Source organism: Lineus longissimus, chromosome 7, assembly GCF_910592395.1.
Source record: "Lineus longissimus chromosome 7, tnLinLong1.2, whole genome shotgun sequence".
In the NCBI taxonomy this organism is placed as follows: domain Eukaryota; kingdom Metazoa; phylum Nemertea; class Pilidiophora; order Heteronemertea; family Lineidae; genus Lineus; species Lineus longissimus.
In genome coordinates this window covers 1739062-1759391 of record NC_088314.1, presented here as the reverse complement: position 1 = coordinate 1759391, position 20330 = coordinate 1739062, and the positions used below count along the sequence as shown (strand labels likewise).

Here is a 20330-nt window from a genome sequence, read left to right as displayed (position 1 = left end):
ACGGCTTGTCCGAGGACTTGATGCTACGGAGCACTCATTCCATGGACAGGTTGTGTCATCAATGCAGCCTGTTGACGGTTTGTCCCTGGACTTGATGCTACGGAGCACTCATTCCATGGGCAGGTTGTGTCATCGATGCAGCCTGTTGACGGTTTGTCCGAGGACTTGATGCTACGGAGCACTCATTCCATGGACAGGTTGTGTCGTCGATTCAACCTGTTGACGGCTTGTCCCTGGGGTGTTGATGCTACGGAGCACTCATTCCATGGACAGGATGTGCCATCGATTCAGCCTGTTGACAGCTTGTCCCTAGGACTTGATGCTACAGAAAACTCATTCCATGGACAGGTTGTGCCGTCGATGCAGCCTGTTGACGGCTTGTCCCTGGGGTGTTGATGCTACGGAGCACTCATTCCATGGACAGGATGTGCCATCGATTCAGCCTGTTGACAGCTTGTCCCTAGGACTTGATGCTACAGAGAACTCATTCCATGGACAGGTTGTGCCGTCGATGCAGCCTGTTGACGGTTTGTCCCTGGGGTGTTGATGCCACGGAGCACTCATTCCATGGACAGGTTGTGCCGTCGATGCAGCCTGTTGACGGCTTGTCCCTGGGGTGTTGATGCTACGGAGCACTCATTCCAAGGACAGGATGTGCCATCGATGCAGCCTGTTGACGGCTTGTCCCTGGGGTGTTGATGCTACGGAGCACTCATTCCATGGACAGTTTGTGCCGTCGATGCAGCCTGTTGACGGCTTGTCCCTGGGGTGTTGATGCTACGGAGCACTCATTCCATGGACAGTTTGTGCCGTCGATGCAGCCTGTTGACGGCTTGTCCCTGGGGTGTTGATGCTACGGAGCACTCATTCCGAGGACAGGTTGTGTCATCGATTCAGCCTGTTTTGGTTTTGTCTTTGGGATGTTGATACTAATGGAGCACTCAAAGCACAAACTGGTTTTGCCATTGATGAGGATTGTTTGTTGACAGAGCCTTCCATGGACCAGTTGTGCTGTCGATGCAGCCTGCAAGTTGTTGATTTGTCCATGGTACACTGAATGTTGATGCTAGGAAACCTCTTTTGGGCTAAACTGCCATAACCAGCACTTTAAAGGACCGAATAGCACAGACGATTATGATAATAAAACAGTTTAATCACATGATCATTGTCCATTCACACATAAGGACACTGAGCTCGACAAGGGATGATGAGAAAGGCCACTTGTGGTACACTTTATGGTCAAAGAGCTCAGTTTCTATCCTGGTGACATCACAGATAACTAGAATAGGATGCAATAATTTCAGAACAAACAAGGGAAGGGCAGAAATGTCAATGTGCCTTTCATGAAACACACTTTAATTATAACATGTATACTTTTTGATAAGAGCCCTTGGCCAAAACCCATGTGAAAATTTGTAATAATACAGATTTGAATAGTATAGTATTTGTTGAATCCAAGTACAGAAGCACCTCCCTTATTGGACAACTTTCTATATAAGGGCACCCTCTCTATTAAGGACACTAGATTTGGTCCCAAATTGGTTGTTTCCATTCATTTCGACCTCTATAATCAGGACATCTCTCCACTAAGGACAGTATTTGTCTTTAATGGAGAGGTTTTAGTGCAGATAAATGTACAAACATGCAGTGATACATTCATGCAAACATACTTCATACGATGTACAGTGATGAAGACCATTTTGGAGGTTTGTTGTGACACAGCTCATGATCGATTTCGGTTAACAGTTTACACATTCACAGTTCAGTCTCTGCACAACCAGATCTAATGCAACTTAAACAACATCTTGTAAATAAAGAAACCTGGTAGTGTGGAGAAAGATCTGTAATATTCAAGTTCCTTTGTTCATACTTAAGTCCAGGCACAGAGTGACCATGATTTCACTATCATTCATTCTAACATGATCACCAAACAGCTTGAACCTTTTTACCTAGTCACGCATTAACTTGAATGGAGAGCTCCCGCCCTTCATGAATATCACTCCAATGCTTACTGAGCAACTTCAGCAACCGATCCTTATCACGGATATTCTGGATCAGGATTGTCCACCTGATCTCGCCAGGGGACGTCCGACCAATATCTGGACCAGAACTGAAATGCTCGACACTTGTATCCACAACAATATCTTCACTATGATCAGAAAACATGAGCGAGATGTCATTGGATGTGAAATCACTCACGACAACCCGCTTTAGGTATTCTGGGCGCCTTACATCCAAGAATTCATGATTGGGCTTCCCTGGCGGAAATCGGACAAAGTCCAGGAGTGGGTAGTTGATATAGTCCTCGGAAACGAGGCACAAGTGTTGATTGGTTAGAATCAATGTACGCGGGACTGGATTTTTGTAATTTTCCACTGTCTCTGGTGCAATGATCTCAAAGACAAGAAGATAGTGTAGAATATCCATGGTCGTGTGTGAAACCTTCTTCTCATCAGTAACACCCTGTTTTTCCTGGATTAAGTAACAGAGGTCTGTGATCGCATCGTCACTTGCATACACAAACTTGACTCGGTTTCTTTGCTTAAAACCAGAGACAGCCGTCGGCTCAGACTGCGAGTACATTTTATAAAAGTCTTGTTCGGAATCGCTGCTGGATAGATCAGGGGATGATGCAGCATTGAGTCTGGTTAACGCAGACATAAGGTACTTGACAAACGAATCAGTTACAGTGAAGTCCCTGGTGAGGCAAGTGAATGTCATATCACCGCTAGAGCAAGCAAGGCGAAAAAACTGGTCAAACATTCCAATATGGACTTGTTTGAGATCTTTCAGAGGTATGACAGCGTAACAATGCAAACGGGATTCCTCTCCCTTGGATGTTTTGTGGATGATACCAGAGGCTGCGTTGTGGTGAAGATCAGAGCGCTTGAACATACTATGTGACAACAATGAGTCGGACTGGTGGCGGAGATGTGTTTTCCACGGGGTCCCGCTGCTTGTACTTGGAGCAGGGGGCAAACATCGGTCGGAGATGAGGTAGACAGCCCGGCTGCTCAACATAACACACGTCAGAATCTCCATCTGTGGTAGGACATACGGTATCACAGGGCACCATGTGATACACTTCAACTCCTCCTGTTCGATGCCAATCTGAGCCACCTGGTTGTGGAAATAGTTAAAGACTTCCTCGCCGGTCATATTGCCGATTATTTTAAGCTGGGGTGACATCGGTGACAACAACTCAATGTTTGCATTAATACTGGTCAAAGTTTTTAAAAGTTCAGCACTTGGGTAGACACAAGGACTAGACGCCAGATGCTCCTGAAGGGAGGTGGCACCCTTGCCAAGCCCATACCAGTTTTCTAGCTTATTATATTCAGTCACAGTCATTTCTCTTGGGCCTGCCTTTCCATCCAGGCAGAGTTTCAGTTTCATTCTCCCCACATTTGGGCTGACACCACTACATGATGGCTCCTGCTCGTCCTCAGGCACCTTAATCGTCACACAACAGTCCTCACCAATCTCACACACGTCAAACTCACTCTTCTCCTCCGTGTTCAAACTCTGTCCATCGATATCTCGGTCATGGATACTGGTCTCCAAGTCAGATTCAGCAACTTGTGGTGCAATCTCACGTCGCAGCTGCATCAGCTGACACAGGAACAAGTCACGGTGCTCAGGTGTCGGGAAAATACACTGAAAGCGCCCCCTCTTAGTGGAATTCGAATCACTCTCTCCACCATCCTTCTGCTCTCGTGAAGCACTCTCGAACAACAAAGTCAAACCATAAGCACTGCCCTGCTTGACAGGAGATGTCCGGTCAGTTCCAGGAGACTGGGACGTCCATTCCAACTTATTGATGTCATTACAGAACTGCACATCCTTAACAGTGTGTTGGAGGGAATGCACTTGTAAGACACCATATTGTGTTGTTCCTACCTCATGATCAACTTCAAATGTCGGATTCGGGAAATGAACGACATCTTCCCTGACTAGATACAAGTTGTGTTTGGTCAGTGCGGCAGCGAATGCAGAATTCTTCGTGCCATTTCGATCGGAATCTGGTATCTGCACGTACGAGTAATGAACAATATCGTCCTCAGTGAGGCCAGGCTTCTCATGCTCTTGTAGAGTCTGAACAAGTTTCTGCACGGCATTCTCATGATACGGTACTGTGATCAGAAAATCCTCTTCGTTAATTTTACAGGCGTCGCGCAATGATGACGTAAACTGTTGTGTTTTGCTAGAGTTCTGTGGAATGAGAGTAAAGGTACCTTGCGCGACCATGAACGCTTCTTCTAAGCGGACATACATATTCCTGTACCCTGTCACAGTCTCTTGTACATTGTTCACCGCCATGCTATAATAATGTGACAGGGTTGGATAAGTGTCTTGAAAAGCATCAACCAACTCAAAAATATGAACCATCTCATTCGTTAAGACCGCGCAGCCTGGGAACTCGACACGCTTCAAGTGATACGGATGGCAGACAACCCACATGATGTAAAGGATCTGTTCTGGTTTGTCATGGGGTGATCCCGTGATCCCAGGGATGTGCGTTTGAATGTTCAAGCTGCCAATATACACCTGCATGTGGTGGACGAAGTGAGGGTCAGTGATGCTTGGCATGTTCATAGGCACGCCTGCTGTGCTGCCGAACTCGAAACTGTTCTCCAAATCAGTTGTCTGGCTGTCATCACATGTCGCATAGCTGTTGGTCTCACCCTCATTTTTGCTGAAAAAACGAAACAATCTTAATAAGCCAATAAATCATTTTAGCTACTGTTTCTTTTCAAAATATCTTCATCTTATGTGCTTATCACTAAAGTGACAAACAGGTATTAAACCTCATTTGCAACTAATCATAAAGTTTGTTCAGGGATTGAGGCGCTACCATTCTATAGTAACTGCAGAGTGTCCAGGTTGTGGCTTACTTGACGAGTGCAGCTGTTCCTTGTGTAGGACAAGGAATGATGACAATACCATCTGCTGTTTGGCTTCACAGGCCAAGCAATGATCGGACAGACACATTGAACTCTATCCAAGTATGGACAAAAACTAAAGAGACAGGCACCTTTCACATGCAGGTGCGTCCTCTTCTAGGAGTGGTGGCTCTGAAGAGGCTCCGAAAGAGGAAGAGGGTGTCGTGTAGCTCTCCCTGCCATCTAGTGGTGGGAATGAGGCAGTCGAAAGGTGGGAACTAGTCAGGCTTGAACCCTGAAGGCAAAGAAGGCAGGAGGTTAATCATCTTTTTACAGTTGTTTTAAAACATATGGCCCAGCTTACCTGAGGCCTTTTTCAAGTAATCTTTGCTCAAGCAATTGGCATTCCATTCTCATGCTGGGAATTCGTCCAACTTCTATCACCTGAGCCATTTGTGGAAAGCATGAAGCGACACAGCATTTACACTCTGCCACCGGGCTTCAAAGCATTATGATGAGAACAAGTGACCTCTTACCCCGCTCCTGAACTAGAATGATTCACATCACCCTGTAACAAGTCAAGATGCAAAATCTATTAATGTTCCCAACCAACCCATCATCGACTTACATCCTCAGGGTTTTGCATCTCATTCAGCAAACCCAACCATGCCTCTCCTCCCTGCGCACGAATTGACTCAACTCGTTGGCGAAATAGTTCATCTTTTGGGTCGGAATCTTGCCTGCTTCTATTGTCTGTATCAACATAGGTCACTGAAACACACAACTCAAGAATGCAAATACAAGAAATTGAAAAGGTAAGGTACTTTATAGCTTATTTCTATTTCTATTTCAAGCAACAGATTCAGTGACCATGATTTTGGATCGCAAAGAAAGCATGAAGCAATTCGGATAAGGAATTCAATCCATAAAATAAACATTTTACCATTTGATATACCTGTAAGAACTTGACATACATGACTAAGTTATTGGTCTCAAACACTTTTTAAAATCTAGAGGAGCTTCCTATTCAGATGACATCATCTTTTTAGCAATATGGTAAGCAGATGAATATATATCAAACCAGATACCACCGAAATGAAACACTGTGACAGCCAAAAGTAAAACACTACTAAAAGAGGCAGAACGGGATATAACAACCACTACACTAACTATTGGGAAGGGTTTTATTGTAGTCATTTGATTATAGGTTTGACACAAACACCATTACTTAACACTAACACAAATAAATTGCTTTTGATAGACAATGGTTTAAAAGGTAAGAGCAAAAGGACACGAAGGAAGGCATTGTGTAGAAGAAATATAAGGAGTATAGATGAGTACTGAGATTGCCAGCGGACAGTGCAGCGACAAGGAATGGCGATTTTGACATAGTCAGGGTTTGCAATATGCTAACTGGGTAGGTAAGACAGAAGAGCAAATGAATGATAAAAACTGCTGGCTGTCACTCATACATACATGATTACCTGGTTCAGGTCCTGAACTAGCACCTTCCTCACTTGTGATACTGGCATCTGTGATAGGCACCTCATGCACATGCTGGAAGGAAAGAGTGGAGGGCTGGTTAGCAACAAGATTAAGATGCTCCAAGGTAGTGCAGATATTTGAGGGAGTTTGTTCATCAAGAGAGAAGCTGTGAGACGGCCTCTTCACAGGCCAAGGACAACATAAAGTACTGTTACTGACCAACTTTTATAGCAACTGTAATAGAGAACTTAAGTGTTGCAACATTTCACATGGAATCCCAAGGGAATATTTTGTAACTATTTTTCAGAAGAGTATCTTGATGACCTGTCATGTCAGTAGTGATGAAGTGTGTTCAAAGTTACCGGATTGGTCAAAGTCACATCATGTGACGATACCGAATCTGTAATAGATAACAATGCCTCTCTAAGCTCACCTTTTTTGAGTGTTTCTTGGCTTTCTCTCTGCCCTCCCTCGCCTTCTGTATAGCTTGTAAAATGGCAACTGTATCCAGCTCCTTCTGACTAGGACGAAGTTTATCAAGGCATAACTGCACGTGGAAAGGAAATAATGATGATCACTAACTTATAGACACCGCTCAGACTTCATAACAACTCCGTACTCAGACAGTCGATTGGAATTTAACTGTTTCCTCACAGCAAAAAGTCAATTTAAAGCATACAAAATCCGGAAATCCGGAGGATTCTCATCTCCTAGAGAAACCATACTCACCTCAGCAGCTCTCTCCCCAAACAATTCAAACACCTTGGTTCTATAATCACACACAGCTGTGACCGGGTTGCCTGTGAGTGTCAGATGTTCCAAGCACGGTAGCCGACAGATGTGCTGGATCTCTGACACCTGGCTAACATCATTACTGCTCAGGTCCAGAACTTCTAAAGAATACAGCTTGGAAAGAACTGAAAAGTCAATACATATTGAAATAGAAATTCCGAGCCAAATGGAATTGTAATCACTCACTCCTACTTGGTTAGTGAATCACTGTTACTTTTACGCTAACAGCGAACTGGTGCCATGGCACTGATAGACAGACAATGCAATGGTGCAGTCAGGCATCAACCAATTTTTTTATGTCTAACTTACCCTGTAAAGATATTATATGATTTCCAGACAGATTGAGCATCTTTAGGTTTCCAATCTTGGTGTGTAAGGCATCGAGGTATTTGACTTTGTTGTGTGAGAGGTCGAGGCAGGTCAACGCACTCAGATGTGACAGGTGCTGGATCTGGGACAGCTGGTTATGGCTCAACGATAGCATCTCAACCTTGGGCATGAGTTTCTGAAGAAAGGAAAACACTGCCATGTTATAGCAAAGTGTTTCAATATTAAGGAGAAACATGATATACATCAGCAACTGTCCCCCCTCAGAGAGCCTATTCCCCCTTGGAACAAAAAGTTATATAGAACCCTGTCCACTGACATCTATGAAGTGTAACAAGTTAGACATCAGCCAGTACAAAGTTCTTGATAAGTTCTATTGTTACAGTCTCAAGTTCAGATATGTTGATATGTTGATATGACATGCTCACCACGGATTCATCAATCGCTGTAATCTCATTATGACTGAAGTCTGCCACCCTGAGACACGTCCAGGCAGGCACGAGGTAACCTTGTTTTTCTATTGGAATACAGGCAATGTCTTGGAGTAGGATGTCCTTGATTTCCTTCAACGAATGATGAACTTTTAACCTTTTGACAGTTCTTTTTAAGATTTCCACACCGGCAATCACGGACGTATTACAGTTGACAATCTGCAGAAAGAAATGCAAGCATATGAGAATTGTGAAAAATGTTCATACTAGAGTGACATCAGCACAACTTACTACAAGGTCCTGCTTTTTGGTAGACTTCTTTTAAAGAGATGAAATAATTTGGGTGACATCAATTCTGGTTCAAAACAATACTCACCTCCACCTTTTCCAAGCCTCTAAATATTGTCAGATCAAACTTTAGTTGATTCATGTCAATGTTACTCGTACCAACAGGGTCTCGTGAGCCAAAGATCTGTAAAAAAACAACACATCAGTATGCAATCGGATTTCATAGCCAGAAAACAATTCAACAACTGAAAACAAACAATGAATGAAGTATTCTTCTTTCTCAATAGACGCCTATCATTGCAGTTTCTACCAGAGTGTTATCCACTGGGTTATAAAACTCCTCAATGGGAGTATCAAGTTTGACTGTTTGTTGTTAGGGGTCCCACTTACCCTTAAAGCTTTTACCCTCGTGATGAAATCTAACACATGACCAAGGTCTTTCCTTTTATCACCAGATTCTGAAAAATAAACAAATAATCAATGAAAGTACCTGTGATTTCTACCAAGGGAAAAACTTATGCCACAGTAAAAAGACTTTGTAGAGCCTTACTACTTCCACAAAAGACAGAGACTGAATCATTTCACAGGAAAACGAACGGTTCTGCCAGCAATCAACATCCATAGGAACATGCTTAAAAAGCTCTTGGTGAGTACATACTGCTTGAAAATGCACGATTCTTATGAAAGATGGTCTATCTGCTCTTGTCAGCAACTCAATACTTTCAAAATAGCACTATGTCATGCGTTCTCCAAGCTCTTTAATATTCTGATGGTACCATTACATTTTTTCACTCAATGCCTTTGTAAGTTGTCTAAATTCAGAAGAGAGCACAGCCACTCTCCTCACTGAGACATGTCTAACATGGAAATGAAGGGATAAGATTTTCTAGTCGTCAATGACCTCTCTAAACTAAAGGATGACTACATGCAGCCTACTGGAGAATACAATCAGTGTATCATGTGTTGGCAAGAAAGGTAATCATATGATTTGGAGAGAAAAGTTGCAGAGTGCAGGGAGTAAATGGAATAGAATAGTAAAAAGACATTCTCGTCTTGATGTGATGTCATCACACTGCACAATCACAAAATGGTAAGCAAATGAAGTTCAAGCCAACACTAACAGGCCAGACAAGACCTATTACACGTATAGCAGAGACTGAGAGTGAGATCAATTGAAGACAGGTTTTAATACGGTTTTATCTTTCTATAATGAGAGAGGAGTTAGGCAACACAAACAAACCATTGATACCCTGGTCTTCACCTGAATGAAAGACACCAGAAATATAAAGAGATGAAAGGTCATGAAATATCGAAAGTAAATGATAATCAAAATGATAAAAACAAAATAGGTCAGACATGAGGTGAAAACCCACTCATCCATTATCAGTAAGATCATGTCTCATGATGATTGTTTGTCACATGATAACAAGGAAGGATACTAGAACAGTCGTACACTACAATGTGATATAAACAAAGACTAGTCGAGTCAATTTTTCTGAAAACATCATGCACATTTGACCTGAGCGGTTCTGTACAAAATTGATGAAAAAAGATTGACATTTGACCGTACATACGGTAAACACATGATCAGAAGATGCCTCGAGAATAAAATCTCAACAGAAATCAAGAGAGGCAAGATACTTCACACTACCAAAGCAAGAGCATGTGCAAGACAGTCAAAAACTAAATTAAAAGAACTATGAAATCTAAACAACCAGATAACGAAGCAATCGAAATACAGTAAGCTGTGAATAACCTACTAGCCACATAAGCTCAATGTCTACAAGATAGAGAAATGGGGGGTCCTTACCACATGTGGGCTCTGCTAACTTGAGACGCTCATTCACTGCATGCAACTGCAGTGTCTGTAAGGTAAACATCTCCTTGGAATTCAAAAGGATTTCACCTGAAAAATAAAGTTACACAATCTTTTGTCTTGAACTGAACACATATCAAACTGTCCTGCATACACAGTGAGTCTTCCCACCGACTTGTTGAAATGGCAAGAGGTCTGTTAATGTGGTTGTTAAGACTTTCTTCGTTCTTGTGTCCACTGCAACAGACCAAGGACAGTGGTGATGTGAAACACTTTGATGATGGCTAGCTTACCTTTTGTGTATAAGATCTCTGCCAAAGTTTCTGTAATCCCATGAATTTCCTAGAAAACAGAATTGGTTAACACTTTTTAAACACTCCAATTTTGATGTAAATTGGCAGCCCTAGAGGGTGAAAGCTGTGTCATCTCAAGATAACAGAGGGAGTTGAGAAATGACGGAAAATCACTCGGCTTCATGCAGATGCCCTTCAGATCAACAATGTACCCATGTACATAGGTGCTAGGGCAGGTTTTGTGTAACTTTATTGAAATAGGCATTATTTTGGCGACACCATCCAATAAGCTTTCGAGTCTAGGGAGGAAGAGTACTTACATATTTGTGGAAATCTAAGAAGTTCGCGAGAACTGGAGGAACAACAAAGTTAAGGTGGTGGAGAGTTGTCTGAAGGTAGATTTCTAAGTCAGTTTGCCGTTTCTTAATAAATGCTTCGGACATTTTGCCAAATATCTTCTTTGGAGGGAAAATGCTTTTGTCAATCTTGTAATCAGATACAAGCTGAAAAGAAAAAGAAAATAGCATGTAAAACATGTCTTGGTCACATTAGTCAACGGAAATGCCACTTTTAAATGCACTGCTCCTTTAAAACTTGACATTCTCTTGTCTTCCCAGGTTGAACTCACCTTTTCATGCATGTCGAAGAATTCACTGTATCTGTGTTTGACCCTCCAGTTAAAGCAACCAATTGACACTTCAATAACATAGAGCTGAAGTGGAAAGAATTGACGAGGTTACAAATAGCCAGAAAAGGTACCAATACTTAATCACTTCAAACTAGCGGCGATACTACAATATATATATTTAAAACCAAACAGGCCTAATATAAAAAAGTGGTTATGCAATGCAACATCACAACATGCAAATTGCATTAACCATAATACCAATAGGACATTTTCCAGATTCACCAGTACCACTAGGTCCTAGGGTCGGACCAACAAAACATCTTTACAATAGATCTTCACGGTCAATGGCACCAGAAAATGCCTCGCGAGCCATTGTCTGTCCTCTTTTACTGTGAAGATCTATTGTAACTTTAGATGGTTAGTTGGTCCCACCCTAGGTAGGTGGCGAAGGGCCTATTGTAGGCCTAACAGCGACAGGAGTGAGTCAGTCACACGGCAAAAAGCCCAAAGGCAAAGCTGAAGGGTTGGAACATGATCATGATGACATATGTCAAACTTGATGTTTGGGCCCTGCCGTGGTGCCTTTATTGTCGAAATAATACTTTCGAAAAGCCCCCCCCACCAATGAATGAATGCATGATGAATGATTGACAGTTCATGATCATGTTTTTGAAGATGAAATATAAGCTCCCTAAAGTAAGTTACCGTGTAATTCTCATAGTTTTCCGTGCCTATTATCTTCAGTGTACGTGATGCGCTGTACGCAACCACATTTTTGCCAAATTGAGCCATTTCGGCGATGGTTTGCTGATTATTTTCGAGATCACGAGACAAATCTGCAATCAGGAAACCATTTTGTTTAGGTTCTTAGTTTTTTATTTTCCGATAGGTGGCCGCTATCGCCCAGTCTTCGGTCCGTCTGTCGAGTTTTACATGCACCCGCTGAAATTCTTACATAGTCAGTAAGTAGGTCAAGTGAGACTTGGCCGCGATGCTCACCATTGACGACGCTTGGAGATTGAAATGAACAATCTCCCGGTCTTCGGTCCGCCTGTCGAATTTTACATGCACCCGCTGAAATTCTTACAAAGTCAGTTGGTCGAGTGAGACTTCGCGATGTTGCTCATGAAGTTCTGTAAATATGTACTGGGTGTTAACACAAATGCCACAAATCTGGCCGTGTATGGCGAGTTGGGCAGACATCCACTGTATTTAATGATAGCCAAATCTATGTTCTCTTTCTGGCTAAGGCTTGAATCCTTGTCTCTCAACACAGTGGATGGGGAAATTAGTTCGAAGTCTATTTTAACCAGTGCCTTACAAGTTAGTAAGGATCTAGACAACAAAGGAAAACAGTCTTGGTTTTCTTGTATAAAATTTATTTGTGGTTGTCTGAATCTGGATGCAAACAATGCTGAAAGTGTTTCAACCTCCAGTCTTGTTCATAAATTAGGTGAAGAATTTTACAGAAAGTGGAAGCTAGAAATTTGGGATGATTCTCGGAATCCAAATGCTAAAAACAAATTACGCACTTATAGGTCCTTCAAAACGCAACTCTGCTGTGAGAAATATCTGACTTCAATTTCAAGTTTTTCTTTAAGAAGATCCCTTTGTTGTTTCCGCATTAGCTGTCACGATCTAGCCATTGAAAGAGGTAGATACAAAAAACTTAAAGTTGAAGAGAGGGTGTGTTCTTGTGATGGGACTTCAATAGAAGACGAGGTTCACTTTCTAACTGCCTGCCCAAAATATGATGCTTCAAGGAACGATTTTTTCTCAGTTATCAATGAGAACAACATCAACTTTTCAGGTCTCTCACCAGGAAATAAGTTTATCTGGCTTCTTTCAAATGAGGACCCTGGAATTTGTCAGAAGCTATCATCATTTTTACAGAAATGCTTTTCTGATCGCATAAAATAAGGACCTCCTCTCTCCCACCTACTAGTATCTACTCCAGGTTTGACCCCGGTAGTAGACTTTATATTGTTACTTTTGTCATGTATCCTTTGTATGTCTTATGTACTTTCAATCAAAATCATTGTATTTCTATTGTACCATGTGTACCTTTGCCCTCCGGGCCTTTTGATTAATAAACTAATTTGAATTTGAATTTGAATTTGAATTTGCTCACCATTGACAACGCTTGGAGAATGTAATGAATCAATGGTGGCGTCACATGTACTTCCCTGACATCCCTCGAAGTGTAAATCGAGGATGTAACAAATCGCAATTTTTCCAGAAAAGTCACAATTTTGATGTTTTTTTCATCATTTTGGGCAGTAAACTAATCGATCTCTTACCACCCACCCCCACCTTGATGTTGGTAACTTTATACTTATTCTGTACTGTCTAAAGGTCACCAAAGATAGAATCTGATATCGAAATTGGGGGAAATTTGTGTGCATTTGTTGACATTTCTGACTGTTCAGAGTTCTGACCTCCACTCTGCACTGCCACTGGCTCATGTCTCTTCATTCAAGTGCAATGACTGCATCTAAGAACAAAAGACCTTATCCATGATCCAAAAAATGGTAAAAAATCACTCGTCTCTCAGCAGCCCAGATAACCATGACTATTGACTGACTGAGCTCCCATGATGTTGATTTTTTTTGAGTGGGATGCACTATGCAGGGTGACGTCCACTCTTGTTGAGACAGGCCCACGAAAAGAAATCCTATGCCCATTTATGATTCCTATTAATCTGACTATCCTGTTGTATGTCTTATCCTGCAGCCAGTGCAGGTGTTTGTAAATATGCCGAGTGTAGATAAAACAATGAATCAGTTGATAAACATGATTGATAAGATATCGCAAGTTGACAGAATAAACACTGAACTAATGATTTGATAAATTGATATTCAATAGCCGGTACACAAAGAAATACTTATTGCATTGTGTTTCATTTCAGATCAAAATTCCAATGTTTTCATTGGGCTACAGTGTTTGTGTGACCTGTTACAAAATTGACAGTTTTTCAATGTAGCTATAGATGGTATTGAGTGGCAGTGGAGAACAGGCTGGGTGTAGAGTTCTCCTGCTTCATTGAATGCCAGAATGGGAAACAAGCATGCAGGAATACAGTGTCTTGAGAGCCCCATCCATATGTCGTCATCAAAGAGGAAACACTGTTGGTACTATAACAAGGTGCCACCGCCAAATTACAATCATAACTGGACAGATGTTCACTATGCAGCCAGCCATGGAAGCATCAGAAGGATCAATGAAATCATACACAAAGCAGGTAAGCATGCCTTGAATTAAAAAATGATCAGGGCAAAAGTTTGAAAAATTAGAAAGAAGAGTTGAGGACACAACAACCATTTTAAAGGTTACTGACTGCCACGGTAGCTACATGCTGCCTGCATACTGTACACTACAGACTCTTGCTGTGCATTGTTCAGTTTGGTACAATATATCGTCATCGTATGGTTGGTCCTTGAAAACATTAGATTATGCATCAAGGTAGTTGCCAACAGATTGCAGGCAGTTTTTCTAATCTAATATCTACATCTTTTACAGGTGTCGTTAACTTGAATAAACAGGATTATTATGGAAAGACGCCTCTTTACTGGGCCTGTTACAAAGGCCACAAACAGACAATTGAAGAGCTGTTGAAATTCGGTGCTAAAATCAACTTACAATGTCGCCATGGTGGAACACCGCTACATGCTGTGGTTAGTTTGTATCCAGAGTGTGCACTTATACTCATAAAGGTGAGCAAGAACACTACTGTCAAAGCTCTCTGCATGCTGAGGTCTTATTACAAGAAAGCGGCACCAGGGGTTAGTTATGTTTGATTAGACAGTCCTGGATACTGCTTCTGTCTCTGTCTGAGTCGCTGATTAAGAAGAAGATAGTGTGTCTTGGTGTGTGAGATTGAGAGTGTTTTGAACCTTGACCATTTATTAGATGTTTTCTTTTTTCAGCATGGTGCTGATGTGAACCGTCAAGATAACTGGGGAGTCACACCCATGTACTTAGCTGCTTGCAACGGACAGATTGATATCATTTATTACTTGATTGCTGCTGGTGCTGACCTCACTTATAAAAATAAGGTGAGTCCAGTGTGAGAGGAAAGAGCAGTGCCGCTCTTTGGGGAGAAAAATGATAAATGATCTTAAACACTACTTTGAGGTAGTTAAGAAGTCTTTGTGTTGATCCGCCCATTGTCTAAACAATCTTATTTGTGCTTCTTTATTCTGTTTCAGAAAACTGGAGAAGTTCCAAAAGCTTTATCCTGCCATCCAGATTTCTGTGACTATCTGCATCATCTTTCTACGAATCCTCAGCCCCTGAAGGCCCTGTGCCGCACTGCTGTACGCCAGTGTCTGGGGGAATACCCTATGCAGAAGAACCAGGAACTACCTGTGCCTGAACCTCTGAAAGAATACATCACCCTCAATGAACTCAGCTGACCCAAAGCTCCAGAGGCATTCCATCTTTACTAGTCACTCGAAGGTTCAGATTTCCTTATTTCTTCAGATTTTTATCCTTCGTAGTCTCTCTTCATTCTCAATATGCTCCTCTTTGAGTAAAACAAAAGCTTTGTTTGAACTTCTACTTTAAAGTTGGCGTTGGTGTCATTGAGATCTGCTTAAAGTGTGTCACTGTGAGAGCTCTGCTTGAAAGTCACCTGGGCAGATTGGAAGGTGACAAGGTCTATCACACCTGTAATTTTAATGCCTTGACATCCCTGTCATTATGCTGCAACTCATACGTACATATCAATGGCCAACTAAACTGATTATTCCCGGTGATGGAACTTTGAGAATCAAATGGGTGCAGTCATCATTCTCATCATCAGTTGTGTTCTAGTTATAATCATTAATACATAGCTATTGTTCATGTACACGTAGGTGATTCGTTGATCTCACCAGAATGATTTTCCTCCTTTATCAAATGGTTGCTGAGAAATTGAGGGAATTGGCATGAGCATGAGTTTTGTATCTGTTTCTACCTTCCTACATGTACATCTCTACTCGGCTGAATCCACTGATAAGGTTGTTTGTAACATGACTGTGTCATTATCGCTGTTGATAAAATGTCTAAGTCACTTGCTTTACTGGAGGGACTCCTGCTGTTGCCGAGGTAGTTAACGGGGTGTTTTGGTTTTTGCTTGCCTTCTAAGACAGAAAGGCAGCTTCTTGATGCAAAGCGGCCTATAATACTGACAGTTATAAAGCCCTTTGATACAGGCATGGGTCAGTGAGAAGAACTGTTGTTTCTGTACACATTGTTCATATAAAAGGGCCAGCCCCGAGTCCTCGAGGCCGTTCGGTGAGTATTCCTCAGTAATGCAATGACTTTCTCATGTTATTTGGTGTTAAAATGTGTCATAAGGCCACACCAATTACTTTATCTGAATTGAGGACCTTCGCACAGGTAAACTGGTGACATGAGAAAAAAAGGTTGCCGAATTGAAAACTTCAATTTTTTTTCAAGAAGCAAGTTTCAAAATTGGGCAGCATGAATGAGATACAGTGACAGTGACACTTGACTTCAAAGTTTTATTTTCATTCTTTCCCCAGTACTTATATTGTAAAAGGTGTCTTCTGGTAAACTTTTAAAATATCCTCCCACCTATATTTGTACAAGTGGTTTTTTGTGCTTCAGCCTGCTATTCAGGTATGATAATTGGTGTCTTAGCCCTAGCTATAAGAGCAACGGTTTGGTGCTGCATTCTTTGTGTGCAATATTGTATTGTAAAGTTTGTAATTCTTAATATTTTAAAAAGAAGTTTACACCAACTTTTTTTATGTTTCATGGGAACATCTTAGTGTAGTACTGTAACTTATTGCTTGCATATTTCTGGGTGCGCTATTCAACCTGCTATTGAGTAAACGCATTCGTCTAATCATGTGGACATTGTTATTCTCGACAATCTTGGTGGATGGTGGTAACTGGAGTATTAAAAGTAATGCACAAAGTGACTTGCATTTAATCAAGACAGATTGCTACAAAGTGGGAGTGACGAATGATGATGATGATATGGCCTGTCTGTCCTATCAAATGAAGGCCCTGAATACAACAATAATGAACTGAGTTATTTTCAGGAACTTTGGGAAATTTTTAATGGGTGTTGAGAAGCACCTTTTAAATTGGTGTCATGAAAATATGCATCATTCTACGTTGTTCTAAAGTTGTTCCATGGAATTTGTAACCAAATCTCTTTTTTGATGGTCACTTTTTCTATTGTTGTTTTGTAGTTCTCCTGCAGGACAGCTTCAATGCCTGATACAACATGTTCAGTACGTGTATGAATGTAGTTTGCTTGAAATGGCAGTGTAAAGTTTTGATGAAATATAAATGTTTTTTAAAACAGGGTAAAGATATAATGTAGCTTCGTGTAAGTTGAGAACTTGGCTGCCTAAGACGTTTCTTTTGTGTGATTGTATGTTTTACCTGAATACAAACAAAACCTGTGTCATAGTTATGATAACTCGCTCCCCTCATGGGAGTGGTTAACACTGCTGGCTACCACGCAATAGGGCCCGGGTTCGATCCCGGGGAGAACCCAGGATTGTATTTCTGGATGAACCGGCGTGGCTTTCAAGGAACTACAATTCCTGGCTCTTCACAACACGTACATTAACGTATGAAATACTCGAGGGTCTGTCGGATGAGACTAAAAGCTGTGGTCCCTTGTACCTGAGTGTCTGTGCCAGGGCAAGTAAAAGATCCTACATAGGTGGACAGTAGCCTACAATGGACTCCATACCTCCGGCAAAAATCCAATAGGGTTACGACGCCGGTAATGATATGATATGTAGAATAGGTGATAGCTTGGGGTGTAGATAAATCATGTGGAGGGTATTCAAAAATAAATAATCAAAATCTGTGGTAAAGTTCAAATAATGTTTGTCATCTCATGGTCAACTATCTGACTAGTTTTCTCCAACGGTGGCCTATCTGTCTTTTTTGTTTATTTCAAAAGCCTCTGAAGTAGTACAGTAGAACCTCTCTATTAAGGACACCCGTGGGACTGAAAAGTACTGTCCTTAATAGCGAGGTGTCCTGATCAGAGAGGTAAAATTGAATGGTAACAACCAATTTCGGACCAAAACCAGTGTCCTTAATAGAGAGGGTGTCCTTAATAGAGAGGGTGTCCTTAATAGAGAGGGTGTCCTTAATAGAGAGGGTGTCCTTAATAGAGAGGGTGTCCTTATTAGAGAAGTGTTCGCTGATGGAGGTTCTACTGTATTACATTTCAATATCAGAGCTTATCGAGGTGAGGTGCTTCAAGGAGTTGGTTATTCTAGTTTTTTTGTTTTTTTCCTCGTTTTTTTCGTTTTTTTCTTCAAAAAGTAGAGCCTACAGATCTCTTATTCTAGTTCAATGATATAGCAGTAGATGTCAGCACAGGGCCAATGTAAATGCGAAGATGTCCACATAATAGATCCTCTCTATCTGCTTTTTGATATGCTTTGGTGTTGTCCCTGGGGTCAGAATGATAGGTCAGAAGAGTCAGTATTAATATAAGAGCGTATCTTTTCGACATAATCCCTTTGTTTTTGTGACATTGTACATTGTTATTTGATTACAAAAATGGGTTTTTTTAGCGTCTATAATTTGAAAGGTTTCACTTGTTACTGAAGACGGGGGTGGAGGGAGTCTTTTGGAAATGCTTCTGCCCTCGCAGCAGTCCGTGGTATTACAGTTTTATGTCTTCTGTTATGAATATTCTGTCTGGATTTCATATTTGCAGGTTCAGACCTGTCAATTAAACATATTTGGTGAACAATTTCATGGATGTGACTTTTCTGAGTTCTCAAAATAAGCCACTGAATGTGAAGGTTGGAAATGAGTAGGCCTACTCCCCCAATGGGTATATAAAAATACAATCTTTAGGTTTGGGATCACTATAATGATAACTTGTGGACACAATTGCGGCAACAATGAAATCATGATTATCATGTAATCCATAGATGGCGCTGTAGCCTATTTTTGTAAATGTTTTATATATATTGTGACCAGTTCGGGTATCCTTTAAATTTGGAAGCTTTCCCAAATTCTGAAACTTGGAGCATCCGGGAACGTTCGATATCTGATTTGGCCAGAACAGTCATAGTCTACCGCAAAATGGTGGACAGGTGGTTTATTTGTGTGTTGTCTCATGAAAGGTCAAGCATTGGGTTCTGGGTATCTTTCCATACAGCTCATGGCTACTGCAAAATCGAATGTCTAACTGGCAGCGTAACATCTTTTTGCAGAAAACTTCGATAATTTTCACTTGTAACACTTAACATGTGCTGATTTTCTCGTTTTGTGAAGGGTTGAAGTGTTCTGGTTGTGACAATGTCCTGACATAAGTCTGAATTAAGATGAATAGTAATCAAACCCAGCTGTCTATCCCATGCGACACCTTACACAGGAGTGTTTGAAATGGAGGAGTATTATTGCCACTCTTTCTGCAGAGAGTGAGTATTGCCTTGTTATGGAATGAGACTCACAACTTGTGTTATTGTACATGTATGGTTCAGGAGTGAAAGTGGCGTCTTATTTGATCAGTGTAAGTCTCCGTGGTATTGACTGTGTGTGAAATGAATAAACGTCCAGCTAATTGTAGCAGATGTATTGGTATTATTTCATTGATCACCTCAAGAATAGGACTTTGGGTGTCTTCAGGAAGGATTCACAGGATTGGAGGAGACCGTTCTCAGTCACGTTGGAGGCGACTGTCCTCACTCATGTTGGAGACGGGTGTCTTCAGGAAGGGTTCATAACTACCACGCTTTTCGGCACGAAGTTTTTTGTAACGGAAGGGCCGTGGAATAAACCGACGTCCAGAGATCTTGAAGGGATTATAGCTCCATCAAGTGATGGGGAAAAATCTTAAGAGGACAGACGTGGTTGCTGGCCCCTGGGTGAACCTCGCTGATCTCATCTGGACTCGTCTCGTTACTGAGCTGCTTGGAAATTGGTAGCTTTTTGAAATAAATAATTGACGAGTTTTGTTTGCGTGAGTCACAAAAATATACTTCATACACGCATAATTTGGTAATTCTTGTTCATATTTATCATACCGTGACTAATACTGGGCATATTGACAACTATGTGTGCTTCTTCAGTGAAACAACTAATGCAAAAATAAATGCATTTTTACAACATTCATAGCAAATTCGTGACACGAAACCGAAGCTCACCCGTGTAGCAGGTCATCTAGTCTGGAGGTGAATAAGTCGTATCAATAGAGAGATTCAGATTTTGCATGAAGTGTCATAAATCAGTACATGAGTTTGTCGTTATTGCCTGGCATGCCTCAGAACGATAAAACAAGACAATATGTCAACATCTCATTCTCGTTGTCGAATCGAAATCTCAACCTCTCTATGGATCATGATGCGAGGTAAGAACAATACCCGCTGTTGGAGCGGCGTAGTTGAAACA

The 20330-nt window shown here is 41.4% G+C and overlaps 2 protein-coding genes across 5 annotated transcripts; one reads left to right on the top strand and one right to left on the bottom strand.

Annotated features, from left to right (window-relative positions):
• Positions 1–1145: 1145 nt before the first annotated feature.
• Positions 1146–11795, bottom strand: LOC135491058 (nischarin-like). 2 transcript variants are annotated; one of them, XM_064776702.1, is made up of 15 exons: positions 11649–11795; positions 10944–11027; positions 10636–10818; positions 10316–10364; positions 10017–10112; positions 8597–8664; positions 8295–8390; positions 7916–8137; positions 7470–7665; positions 7098–7285; positions 6802–6915; positions 6368–6440; positions 5512–5654; positions 5036–5178; positions 1146–4696 (listed from the first exon to the last, which is right to left on the bottom strand). In XM_064776702.1, exons 1-15 carry the CDS (start codon positions 11733–11735, stop codon positions 1954–1956), a joined length of 4485 nt encoding a protein of 1494 aa, XP_064632772.1. In that variant the 5' UTR covers positions 11736–11795; the 3' UTR covers positions 1146–1953. The 2 variants fall into 2 exon arrangements, with proteins under 2 accessions (XP_064632772.1, XP_064632773.1); XM_064776703.1 differs by lacking the exons at positions 5036–5178; positions 5512–5654 and adding an exon at positions 5420–5451 and having other exon boundaries at positions 6360–6440.
• A 1363-nt stretch (positions 11796–13158) lies between these two features.
• Positions 13159–19494, top strand: LOC135491268 (serine/threonine-protein phosphatase 6 regulatory ankyrin repeat subunit A-like). Of its 3 annotated transcripts, none has more exons than XM_064777015.1 (5): positions 13159–13262; positions 13852–14184; positions 14463–14656; positions 14870–14998; positions 15152–19494. In XM_064777015.1, the coding sequence occupies exons 2-5, from the start codon at positions 13998–14000 to the stop codon at positions 15356–15358; spliced, it is 717 nt and encodes a 238-aa protein (XP_064633085.1). In that variant the 5' UTR covers positions 13159–13262; positions 13852–13997; the 3' UTR covers positions 15359–19494. The 3 variants fall into 3 exon arrangements, with proteins under 3 accessions (XP_064633085.1, XP_064633086.1, XP_064633083.1); XM_064777016.1 differs by having other exon boundaries at positions 13159–13266; XM_064777013.1 differs by having other exon boundaries at positions 13159–13474.
• The last annotated feature ends 836 nt before the right edge of the window (positions 19495–20330 follow it).